General features: G+C 55.2%; 1 protein-coding gene across 1 annotated transcript in view; it reads right to left on the reverse strand.

The window, feature by feature from the left end:
* Positions 1-295: 295 nt before the first annotated feature.
* The window catches only part of LOC119107246 (Down syndrome cell adhesion molecule-like protein Dscam2), a 170,112-nt gene continuing 157,290 nt past the window's right edge, over positions 296-13,117 (reverse strand). The window contains exons 23-28 of the mRNA XM_037230662.1: positions 10,854-11,008; positions 8,395-8,661; positions 5,816-6,021; positions 4,649-4,766; positions 1,333-1,445; positions 296-330 (exon numbers count right to left, since the gene is read on the reverse strand). Coding sequence (XP_037086557.1) covers positions 296-330; positions 1,333-1,445; positions 4,649-4,766; positions 5,816-6,021; positions 8,395-8,661; positions 10,854-11,008 — 894 coding nt within the window. The remainder of the gene's footprint in view (positions 331-1,332; positions 1,446-4,648; positions 4,767-5,815; positions 6,022-8,394; positions 8,662-10,853; positions 11,009-13,117) is intronic.

Raw genomic sequence — 13,117 nt, forward strand, 5'->3', positions numbered from 1 at the left:
TATTTGAATTCGTTCGGGAAATTCATGTGACACCGTTCACTTCAAAACACTATGCCGCCCCTCCAATCGAGAGCAATGTTACGCCTCAGGCGAAAAGCACCCCACCAGGGCCGGCGCGCGCACTCACTGATCACCACCACGTCGTACGTGATGTTGTCCCTGCCGTGGCGATTGGTGACGTCACACGTGTACACGCCGTCGTCCTCGGCCGTCACCGAGCTGATGACCAGCGAGCCGTTCTGCATCTGCCGCAGCCTGCGCACGGCCGGCACTGGTGACTATCGCAGCGCAGCCATCAAAACGGCCCGGCAGCGTCCAAACGCCTGACAGCTGACGGCGGAGGCGGGGACACGTGCCCTGCTGAGGGCGGAGCCCAGAATGAAGTGGAATTACCCGCGGAACAGATCCATTCTGACTCGCAGCTGCCCGTAGATGCCGTTACAGGTTTTACGAGTGTGGTATCAGCGGAGATGTCCGCTGATCGGCAGTTGGGAGCGACTGGTCCGAGATATACGCTCCGAGGCAGCTCATTTTTTTCGGAGTCGTGATCGAAAATCTCGACTATCTTTTCCAAGCATATGGTTAAGTATCAAACTATATGGTGTGGAAATCAGGCGACACTTATCATGCACTCTTATCCGATGGCCACCAACTGTAATGTGAAAATACACTGATGTGAAATGTAATGTGAAAAAACAATGATACACTTTAAGTCTTCGTAACATCATTCAATGCGTTCAATACTTGCAGTAATATGCGGAAAAAAATACTGGGTACTGCAGGCCACGGACCGAAAGATGTGTGTGAAAATGTATAACTCATGATAACAAGATAATGTGTGACTGATCTGTTCCACTCATATTTCAAAGACACCACCAAGACCATGGGTAGGGGCCATCAAACTATTCTTAAATGTGCAAGCCATATCAAAACAGCATTTCGTCCAGGCAGCATTTGTGCAAAGCTTTTGGCCATTTATCTACACATACTAACAACCACAAACTGGAGAATTATCTGAGCTTCCCGCGGCCCCTCATGAACCGACACCGCATCCTCCAGAGGCAGGCCGCCCTCACTCAGCCGTTAGACCTTCCCACCCGCCAGTCCCCCGCCCGTACGGGCGTCAGCGGCCGCCGGCTCACCGGTCGGACGTGGGGAGCGGGTCGCCGCTGCGCAGCCAGGTGATGGTCGGCGGCGGCAGACCCAGGTGGCGACAGGGCAGCGTCAGCCAGCGCCGCCACGGCGTCACCAGCCGCTCGCCGAACGAGACGACGGCCGCCGGCACGGCCGCCGTCGGCGCCGTGCGCAGGTACGGGCTGGCCGGGCCGGCGCCGCGGGCCGTCTCGGCGCGCACCCAGGCCAGGTAGCGGTCGGCTGGCACGCCCGAGAAGCTCGTCTGGCCGGCCGGCACGCGGTGCGAGAGCGTCTCGTTCGACGACAGCAGCCTGCAGAGGCAGCACGGAGGTCGTCAGAGGACCGGCCGGAACGCGGCGGGGACAGGGCTCGGCTCGAATGGGCCGGGTAGTGAGTGCATGTGATCCTTGCATGTTGACAGTCAGGGGGCGGGGTTAAAACACGACTTGATGATGAAAGGGCGATGTATGGTCAGCAAGCAGGGATGGAGAGCCACTCCTGTTAAAGCAGAAGGCAGAGGGGGGAGGGGGGTATCAAAGAGCGGGACGGGAGCGCATTCCGGTGATGAACAGCTGTCTCCGCAGATGAAGCATCAACAACACGCAACGTCCATGTCATGCCGGAGATCAGCGCCGACATCTCCAGGTCTACGCGCATGCTATTGTAGATCAGTTGCAACAATCTCCATTAATCGCAATGGCTAGAGCCACCCCGACAGCTGTCGACGTCGCCGGATGCGGTTTGAGCTTTACACCGGGTCAGTACGTCTGCGTGTGTATTGTGAAGTGCCGGTGGGCGCTGGCCGTGTCAATTGTGACGCGCCGGTGGGCGCTGGCCGTGTCAATTGTGACGCGCCGGCGGGCGCTGGCCGTGTCAATTGTGACGCGCCGGTGGGCGCTGGCCGTGTCAGAGTCCGGGCGGCTCGGGGCCGGGCCAGGGGTCAGACGCGTCCCGCCGCCGGCCGGGTCCCCAGGGTCTGCTCGGCGGCACCGGCCCGCACGACACGGCTTTAAAGAAGGTCATTGGCCCGCCGGCGCGGATCGTGTGTCTTCGTTAAGGCTGATCAGCTGACAGCTCCCAGGAGGCTCAGTGCGACAGGACGCGCCCCTCTGCCCGCGGTCAGGCGTCGAGCTGGGCATCAGACTCTGCCACACGCGGCCGGTGATCCCACCGGTGACCTCAAGGCTGACCCCACGGGTGACCGGCGGAGCAGCACCGTCACTGAGATGTGGTGTCACAAAAGGTTCAGCTCAACCACAGTCCAGTTGTTGGCTAGTTGGTGAACATTTTCACTAAATGGGACACAAATGGACCAAATCGATGGCGTGGATTTTCACAGTGGTGATGACGTTTGCGAGCTATTCATAAATGAAATTCGAACGGTGGATCAGACAGAATCAAGCTGCAGGTTTTTCCACCATTTTTCCCACACTGAAGAAAGTCGGGTCCCGACAAAGCTCGATAACGCTGACCACGAACTGAAGAATGTGTTTGAGTCAAAGCTCATTTTTTTCACGCACTGGAACAATACGCGGGGATCAGGTTGCAAATGAGCCAAACAAAACTTGAATGTGCAAAGCGATTGCCCCCTCCTATAAGTTCAACAGACATGTAACATGTAATCCTACATAAGGCCCCGCCGAGAGCATTCACAGCTGTCCCCTGCTGAACTGCTCTGCAGCTGTTCGAACTCACAGGCGTATGAAACGTTCGCGCGCTTTTCTCGTCACGGTCTCTGTAATTTGCCCTTCCTTCGTCACTACCACTGTCGTGTGCCCCATCTTGTCGGTGTGTCCTGCATCAAACGGGGCATCATCTCCGGTGGATAGGTAGTCACGTGTTGGGGTAGGGTCCCGCGTCAGCAGTTCGGTCGAGAAACAACACCGTTCCGCCTCCGCCCGCCTCCATTCAATGGTGGTCCACCCCGCCGTGAACCGCCGTTCGTCTGCGCGGGCATGGGCCCATGACGGCGGGCGAGCGCTCTGTCGTTACTAGGCTGTAGCTGAACTGCAGCTGCAACTGCAAGTCGATTTGAATACGTTTTGGTTGGTTCTGTGCGTTTCTTTTTTGTTAGCAGATGTGGCAAAAATTGTTTGATCGGATCTTTCAGTTTTGACGCTATTAAAACAAAAAAAAAATGGATACAACACATCAAGGCCATAAGCTACCAGACCCCCAGACCCCTTTCCAGCGTTTGGGCTGCAGAAAAGGTTCCGACTGAGTACAGAGCGGACAAAATATGTACACTAGCTTAGAACGGGCCGAAAAATAACGTAATTTCACGCTACCAAACTCCTAGCAAACCACTGAAGATTTAAACAGAAACAAAGGTGAGCTGTGTTTTTTCGTTTTCTCAAGTATGACAAGTGCGGACATCACAGTGTCGTTTTATTCGAAAGCTAGTGGTGGCGACGAGTGGTTTGGGTAGACTGGGACGGTGTCATGTCACTTCATATGCTGCACTACACTGAACAGCAGCCGAGCCACTGAAAAAGCAAGGACGGGAATATAAATAACCAGGTCAAAGCCGAATTGGCAGTGCTTCACGCCACCCTCATTCCATTGCATCTTAAAATGTCGTACAATTTCGTCTGCATGGTATCAGGCCCAACAGGAAATGGCACGAAGCCTTTTTTATTGTTATCACCACATCAAGCACATCGAACACTTCTGGACGTGTTACAAGGCACAGGGCATCGCTTCGTAGCACGTTCCACACGGCATGCCAGGGGCAGATACATCCGACTATGAATACGCTTAACAACGACCATCCGACAGCAAATAATACCAATTACCTCACTCATACAGAGATCGCTGCATACGGAGAGACAGAGGGACAGTTCCACATTTCTAAAAATGGCGTTAGTGCCGCGGCCAGCTAGTGGTGGCGCGGTTGGGTACTTACATGCGATGGAGGCTTCTCAGAACCTTTTCTCCGGAGCAGCGGGCCCTATAATTGGGTGCGATTGGACGCGCGGAAGCCGTCTGGAGCGGCCGCGGGGTGCGCTCCTCACCTCAGAAGGAGGCTGGCCGGGCACGCGGCCACGCGGGGGCCGTCTGGGGCGGCCGCGGGGTGCGCTCCTCACCTCAGACGGAGACTGGCCGGGCACGCCGCCGCGCGGAGGCCGTATGGGGCGGCCGCAAGGTCCGCTCCTCATCTCAGGCAGAGACTGGCCAAGTACGCGGCCGCGCGGAGGCCGTGCGGGGCGGCCGCGGGGTGCACCCCTCACCTCAGAGACTGGCCGAGTACGCGGCCGCGCGGAGGCCGTGTGGGGCGGCCGCGGAGTGCGCTCCTCACCTCAAACAGAGACTGGCCGAGTACGCGGCCGCGCGGAGGCCGTGTGGGGCGGCCGCGGGGTGCGCTGCTCACCTCAGACGGAGACTGGCCGAGTACGCGGCCGCGCGGAGGCCGTGTGGGGCGGCCGCGGGGTGCGCTGCTCACCTCAAACGGAGACTGGCCGAGTACGCGGCCGCGCGGAGGCCGTGTGGGGCGGCCGCGGGGTGCGCCCCTCACCTGAGATAGAGACTGTAGCCGAGCACGCGGCCGCGCGGCGGCTTCGGAGGCTGCCAGCTGATGAGCAGGGCACCAGCACGCTCCATGGCGGCTGCAATGGCCCGCGGGGGTCCCGCCACTGCCGGCGAGCGGGGCACGGCGGCTGCGCTCAGTGGCGGCCCGCGACTCGGTCCGAGCGCGCCCGCCCTGCGCTCTGACAGCATGGCAAGGACTGCGTGTCTCTGTGTCAAGCAGCGGATGTTGATGCATTCGCTTCTTTCACAAGTTGTGCACTTATCGTGACTGGTTACCATCAGTGGCCGATACAAGTGAACTGAAGCTTTGGGGCGGTCTCAGTTGACATTGTTCAGAGGTCAAAAAGGCTGCAGTGTCGCACATTCATTGATTACATTTATTAATGCTTCCGCAACAATGCAGATCGCCTTCCACCATGGGCGCCGAGAATGCCGATTTCCTACCAGATTCTTCGAACACGGGGATCATCAGTATTCGGAGCGGCTGCATGAGCGATTGCCATGGTTGGCAGTTATTGTTAACTTTTGATGGACGACATTTTCAATAGCTCTGCGCCGAGCTCAGCGGCGGTTGCGAACAGGATAAGTCAGAATTTGTCGGCCCGCTCGGCCATTTACGACGCTGGATTATTTATCCGCCGGTCGCGTAAGACCCCAGAAGCTGGCAGATGGCGTGGCAGATCCGTCGCCGCCCGATTGGTTCGGTGATTGCCGTCGAGCCGGCGTCGGAGCAGACATCAGCTGCCAGTGACGCCGCCCGCCCGGCCCTCCCCGAGCGGCATGAGACGGTGCGGCCTGACGGCCTCGTGACGGGTGGCGGCTCCGCTGATCACGCGGCCTCGGGGGCCATTTACGCCACTGAGACATGACGCATCGCGAGCCACACAGAAGGCGCTGTACAGGGAACGATAATCTAGACGAGGTCTTGCGGTACACACACCAACCATACAGCGAGACCATAACCTTTTTCATCTCGCCTCTCTAAACTCCCAGTCACTGACTCATCACACAGCATTTCCTCCAGTAACACTCTTTGGCCACCTCTGCACAAACCCCAGTGCACATCCGCCCTCACCCACCCATTAGTCGCTGTCACCCTCCCCTCCAGCCGGCGCCGGCGCTGCCGCCGCCGCCGCCGCCGGCAGACCCTCACCGTCCTCGCTGGTCCAGCACAGCACGGGCGCGCTCCAAGGTCCGGCGCCGGCGGACGTGTGGCCGCGCACGCGCACCTCGTACCGCGTGTACGGCACCAGGTGGCGCAGCGTGCCGCGAGTGCGGCGCACCTCCTGTGAGAGCGGCGCCGACATCCAGTCGTCGGCGTTGAAGTAGCTGACCACGTAGCCGCGCAAGATGCCGTGCCTGCCGCCAGGGCGCTGGTCACCGCCGCACTGAGCGGGCAGGGCCTGGGCAGCGTCTCGAGACGTCAAAAGGGGGAGGAGCATACTTGGGAAATATATTTGCCGCCGATACTGAGGTCAGTTCTAAGATTTCGTTTAGACAACACGACGTACGGGTATTTCTGACATTCACGTCTGGGAATTTCTGACATTCAGTCACAGTTGCAGCCAGGCAGTCCGTAAAAATGGAGCGGCTGGCACGGGTGCAAGTTGTGGAGATGCCTGCTAGCTGTACAGCACACATTCGGGTGAAGGTGGGGGAAAAATTGACTCCGGAAGGTTTTCTAGAACTACTTCCTAACTTTGCAAAGCTACAGACAATTGAATGGCGGATCTTTTGATGTAATAATCAGACGTAGCTTGTAAGTCGCTGACCGACGACAGATCAAATTCAGACCGATTCAGACCGTGGCTGTCAGCAAATACTATCTCTTGGATAATATTTCAGTCTGATGTGACAACGGAGAAATAGACGAAGCCATGCATCTCTGCGACAGTTTCTTAGGCAAAAAAAAACTAATTAAAAATCGGAACCGATTTCTTGACTTACGATCGGGTATGAAGATTAGACCGAGGTAAGAACTAATCGGCGTTTTTACTCGAGAGCTTGAGTTATGCAATAGTTTTTTAGAGCTCATCTCGAATTTTTTCACGACAGGGACCACAACAGACATGCTCCATGGACTTTTCAACGGTCAGAGAACATCACTGGCATCAAATGACCCGGGTTAACATTTTGTTTTAGGAACATACCGCCTGACGTAAACCCCGACGCTTTTTCGAATGGTAAAATGGGAGCAATCTCACAGCTTTTTGATCACCTTGACTTACTAGAGCCAAAAAAGGTCGCTGACCTTAAACCAACACCATTTTGCCTAGAACAGGCACCTGGGTTCACGTGCGCTTGCATAAGGTCCGGGAGCACTTTGGACACTAATGTGGCGTCCCACGCGACCTGGGAGGTCAGCAGTCACGGGCAGAGGTCAACTTAGCATTCCTGGGGCACGACTGATCGGGCAGTCTTCTGCTGTTATGATTGCTCCGATCCGACTGTTCGACGCTGAGATGGCATGGCAGACGATTGCAAGTAGCTCACAGTCGGTCGCGGGTGGGAAAATACACCCTGCGACGCCGGATTAGTAGGATCGGTTACTCGCGAAACCGTGAACCCAGTTTTCCGAATTCCATAACTGGTGACACCTTTTTACCGGTGAATCTCTGTGGGCAGGAGGCACTCAATGCGCGGATCCACATGCTTTTAGCGTTGATTCAAATGTCGCACGTGTACCCGCCGCCACACCGCAGCACACTGGAAATGTCATCGGTTGGTCTAGACATCTGGTGACGTCACGCGATCCAGCGCGAGGTCATCGGGCGCTCGCAGTCGCCAGGTATACCGAGCGGAAGCGCCCCCATGTGCCCTCTTGAGAGCCGACGCGTCGCGTCCATTGCCAAGCCAGCACTCCGAAAATGAAAACGAAATTACGTTGCCATAACTTCACCGACAGACGTCACGCATCAGCCGAGTATAGCGGCTGCGGGGTCTCCAGCGACGTCATAATAACGAAACTCAATCGCTTGGACCGCTCCCAACGCGTATCGTGGAGGCGGGGACATATGACACTGCAGGCGGGACTGGATGTAAACGACTTTAATTCCTGACCCATTTACTAAGGCCCTTTGCGTGATATACGTCACTTCACAGGCGTGGGTTACACAGGTAGGACAAAATACACGGGTGGGACAAATCCTCTAAAGCGCTTTGCCGTACTGGACATGGTGACACAAGCTACAGTTTGCCATATGCTACACAGGTGTCCTCCGACAACTTATGGCCGCTTGCTGTCATGTAAGGCAGGCTTCGCCGAACCATACCCTCAATGTAGCATTGAACATCTCCGCTGACCTGTGCCATACCTTTCGTGACCTCTCCAGTAATTTGTGGTGTAGCCCGGGCTGACTCCTTCAGCTCCTCCGCTAGACCCTTGGTAACTTTTCTTCTGGCTTATACCGTATGTCAGGTGACCTCTCCAATAACGGGCTGACCTTTTGATTGACCCCTGTCGGACATATAATGACCTTTCCACTGGCACTGACCTGTGCTATACGCCCTGGTGACCTATCCACTGACCGGTGCTGGGCCCTTGGTGACCTCTCCACTGAGCTGTTCCGACACTTGGTGATCTTTCCACTGACCTGTGCCGAACCCCTCGTGACCTCTCCACTGACCTGTGCCGGACCCCTGGTGACCTCTGCGCTGACCTATGCCGAACCCCTGGTGACCTCTCCGCTGACCTGTGCCCAGTCCCTGGTGAGCGGTGACATCTGCACTGACCTATGCCGGACCTCGGGCGGGGTCCAGGTGACGGTGAGCGTGTCGGCGCTGGAGGTGGCGCAGCTGACGTCACTGGGCGGCTGGCCGGGCGCGTCTTCGGCCGTCTTGGCCGAGACGGGCGCGCTGGGCGGGCCCGGGCCGCAGCTGTTGTAAGCCGTCACCGAGACGGTGTAGGCCGTGAACCGGTCCAGCCCGGTCAGCAGCGTGTGGGTCGAGGCGCCGTCGGACACCTGCACCGACTGCCGGTCCCGCGGAGAGCCGCCGGGCCTGCCGAGCGTCGGTCACGCTCACGCCAGGGTGCCACATGGCTGGTCATCAAAGGCCCGATGGTCCTTCTGACGACTTCCGACCTATCTTTGAACGCCAAAGACTAATCGATAAGCATGGGACAGACCATTTCCGGCTTGACCAATACACAGATCATTTCCGGCTTGACGCTGGATATGTGAAATTCACCTGAGTGGTGAGGGTGGTAATTTAGATTGTTGGGCACAGGGTGCGTTGACTGCACTCGACGAGGCAATGACAGCCCACAAGCTCTCTTCTTTCTGTTTCGACACGAGCTGTTGAGATCACAAAAGGAAATGAGAAGCAGCCCTAGCAAGCGCAACTGCCATCTGCTTGAGGGGCGGGAGGCCGCACGGACGGTCGTCACACGTCCACCGACTTTGCTCCCACAGGGCCTGTCAGTGCAGCCCACACCCGATTGTTTGACCTGACCCGAGTCATTTGTCTTCAGACAGGGGCGGCTCTCGCTTCCCGTGGCTCGTTTCCACGCGTGCCGGCGTGGGAACGCTCGGGGGCGCCTCCTCCCCGACCCGGACCCCGTCCGGGCGGCGGCATCGGACGTCCAGAGGCGAGAAAAGCGTCAGGCGCAGGTGGGCGAAGGCGTGGGGCGGTAATGGCAAAGGCAAAATATCGATGGCAGCATATGGCAGCGGTGGCAGCAGACAATAAACAACTTGAATGCCCGCGGCGCACAGATGGGTGACAATTTGTGGCGGGACAACATCGCTGGAAAAACATAGTATAAAAAACATAGTGTACAAAACGAAAACAGGCAATATCATGAACGGCATTACATGAGCAAACAGCAAAAAGAGCATACGATTACAATCTGAGTGAAAAAAATAAATACGGAAACAATTAAATCAGTGGAACACAAAACAACAGAGCCATTGATGAGCCATGATGCATTGCAGGACATATTCCCTCATAACAACAGGCAAGGGCCACCTAGGCTAAAAAAGGATGTGAAGAATAGGTGGGCCTGAGGCTTTGCGTCCATAATTCCCAAACATGCAGTCAGCTATCCCACGATGCTCGAAGGGTTAAATTCGCGGCACATATCTACCCAAATAGGCTATACCGATGCAAAATAATGAACAGGAATCCCCAGAATCAAGTGAAACTACACAGCATGTAAGAATATAATTACAATCCATGAAAGCCACTGTCAACTGTCACGTGCCAACCTGCCCGTCAGCACGCGCTCTAGCTTGACCGCCTGTTCTGCTATCTTTGGAAGATGGCGTCCAGGCACATAAACAAAATGTCTTGATGGAGGAGGAGAGGGGCCACGCGATGACCACAGTCCACCGTCAGCCGTGATAACGAGTCCCGCCTCGATGTCGTGACGTCACGAGAGGCGGCACCGCACTGCGTCGGTTGGCAACAGCCTTGGATCGCCGAAGTTGATCGGAAAGTCCGCGCCCTCCGGACAAGTTTGACGCTCCGGCGGCGATGGCGCTCGGCCATGCCGCCTCTAATTGTTTAACTTGACGAGCTCGTGCGGCCGAACGCGCCGCCAGGTTTCGCACGCGGGGGCGGCTCCTGTCCACTGCCACGATGTCCGCTGTGGAGGAGCGAGCAGCGCCGGCCGCTGTCCGGCCATCCGGGACAGGAGGAGTGGACGGTTCGGACCATGGAGCAGGGAATGCGGATGTGGGTGGTTGTCTGACCAGCTGCGAATTCGTTTTAGTGGAGGTTACCGCAGCTGATCGGCGAGCACGGTTTTACTATGCCAGCGCGTCTTGTAGTGATACACGCGAGTAATATCAAACCATACCTCGGAGGACGCAAATTTGGCATCGATTGAATCAAGTTTCATTTCGCGAACATTTTTTGCTGAGACTGTTTTGTTTTGTGCTGCGTATTTAGATAAGCTGTCCGCGTTAGTTTCAATGCACTTTTCTACACCCAAATATATTTTACTGAACCCTGCCCTTCCAGATGTCTGAAGTTGATCTCGACAAAAACACAAAGATGCTTCATTAATCTAAAGACCACTAAATTTCCGCTCAGGAGTGCTCAGCAACCTCCACCAAACAAAATGATCATTCTGGACTGGATCTGGATCGGACTCTCAGGGGCTATTAATAAGTGGTTTGATTTGGACAGACATTATGTGAACTCGGAGTAACTCGCGCTGTCTTCGGCGTGTTGAGCGTGTGACATACCCGACGCGGCTGAAGGAGACGTTGTAGCCGAGGATGTTCCCGTTGACCAGGTCGGGGTCTATCGGCTCCCAGGAAACTCGCAGTGAAGTCGGTGTTAAGGCTGTCAGCTCAACTGATCGCACGAAGCCCTCCGGAAGGTCCTCGTCCGTCTGTACCTGCGATGACGAGCAGGGCATTCTGTGATGTGCCATGAGTTCCGCTTCCAAGCAGCTATATTTCCAACTAACGGACAAGACAGACAATTGTTTGCAAGACGCGTAAGGTGGCAGTCCGTAGCGAAGTAGACATGAAGTCCAAATGGCCAGGCGATCATAGACCGCGTGATGGAAGTTCACCATGTGCGGGCACGTTCTTCCACACCTCAGTGGCATCCCGCTGCACTACTATGAAGTAGGCTCTGCACGAGACATTGTCGACCATGAACAACTCACTCATTTGAAAGTCACATCAACGCGAGTGGGAGAGCCAGGATGATCGGCTTATTATGTGTATTTACAAAGTGTATTCCGGTGGTCCGTAATGAGTGTAAGCATCTGGGAAGCTACCTCAAATAGGTCGTTATAACCCTGGCCCCGGTAGCGGCGTTTTTCCAATGATTAGTTCATTTGGGTATAGCTGTTTAACTGGCTTATGCTTTAGGATTTCCAGCCTGCCAACGCCAACAAACAGCAGTCCATGGAAAAGTTCTTATTTCTGATCACATCACACGATTTTTTCGTAAGAATTGACCTTAAATGGGAATGACTCTTTAACTTACAATGCCTGCCATTTCTGCTGTGATCCCTCAAATTACAGCTTCATTAGCGGAACTGCAAAATTCTGGCACCCTTCAGAAACACGGCGCATTTACACCAGCGGGTAACCTGGTTTTCGTAGTAACCCCTCACGCCCGTGCATCGCTGCCTATTGGTTGGGTTGTGCGAGTGTGTAGAATAATACACTTGGTGGTTAAGGCCGGACAGGATGTCGTCGCGTGAACCTCTCGGGCGTTACAAGCTCACGCGCTGCAAGTGATGGGCCGAGTCTCTGGCACCAATCCTGCACAAAGTCTGGTCGGCCATGATTGACCGAGCGTTGTGGCATTGTGTCTTGCAAGACATGCTGTTGGTCGTTTTAGGTATCCGTCTGAACGAATACAGACCGGGTTCTTTCTCTATCCAGCAAGTTTTAATTCAAGTGCAAATTGTGCTACATCAATATCAGTGTTATGCCCAAAAACTTCCGCATGTGAGGCGACAAGCTCAGCCACGGGTGCAGTTTCGTATTCAGTTGGGAGGGGGTTCAGCCCACTTTCCCATCCCCAACTTTGAGAGGAAAGCCAGCAAAATTTGGGGGAAATCGCCAATTCGTCGTCAAGCGTCCAGTGTCGCCAAATGTTCCGTCAGTTATGCTGCTGCTGTAAAATGAGAGGAGGAGCTTTCGTCATATTTCAACTGCTCAGGCCCCGTCCCCGCCCCTTCTCCCAACCTCGTTTTGCCAAACCACGCCCCTGAGCCGAGCGAGTCTTGATGTCAACGAACCTAAGATTGTGTAGCTTTGGCGGCGTGACGCGGTCAGTCACCCTTTTGACGGACTAAAATTGTTGCGCCCGTTGGGTGCACAACAATGAAAGTCTCATCAAAGAATATGTTTTAGTTATGCCGTTATATTTCCAAAACATTTAAATGCAAGCTATTTGGTGAGGCGACGCATTCATGCACTGTTTTAATATCACCACTGCTTTACTTCCAAATTTGATTAACATAGGAGACGCAAATATTAATCCTTGTCCTGGTTCGCTTTTTTCCTAACGCGAACTGACGGGGAGTTGGTTCCCCGCCCCCTTGCTGTTTCTAAACTAAACAAAAAAGCTTAGCCGAAAACACCGGTGGATTAGTCGCAACAATATCTCTTCATGGGTAGTAAGCCGATGCTGCTAGGCAAAAATTAAGCCCCATATGCCAGGTCAAAGATCAAATGTGTGCGTGCTTTTCAGCTCTACAACCATATACATACGAGACCATGAATTTTAGCAGCGCAAACCCTTACACTGGCGTGTTCCCTGTTAGGTTTTGAGAAGAACGATGTTGTTGGCATACGATTTGAACATGCATGTATGATGCATGGCCCGTTAGCGTCGCAGTGTCGGCTCGTCTAGCTGGCGTTGTCACATCGTCGGTCGCAGTCCGCCGTCCGCCGTCCGCGCCGGCCGCAGGGCGCCGTGCAGTGTTCATATATGTTCATGTGCGGTGTGTCATATAAACTGCCACTGCTCCGAAAGGACA

This window comes from Pollicipes pollicipes, unplaced genomic scaffold (assembly GCF_011947565.3).
Source record: "Pollicipes pollicipes isolate AB1234 unplaced genomic scaffold, Ppol_2.1 Scaffold_6686;HRSCAF=7923_pilon_pilon_pilon, whole genome shotgun sequence".
NCBI classification, from domain to species: domain Eukaryota; kingdom Metazoa; phylum Arthropoda; class Thecostraca; order Pollicipedomorpha; family Pollicipedidae; genus Pollicipes; species Pollicipes pollicipes.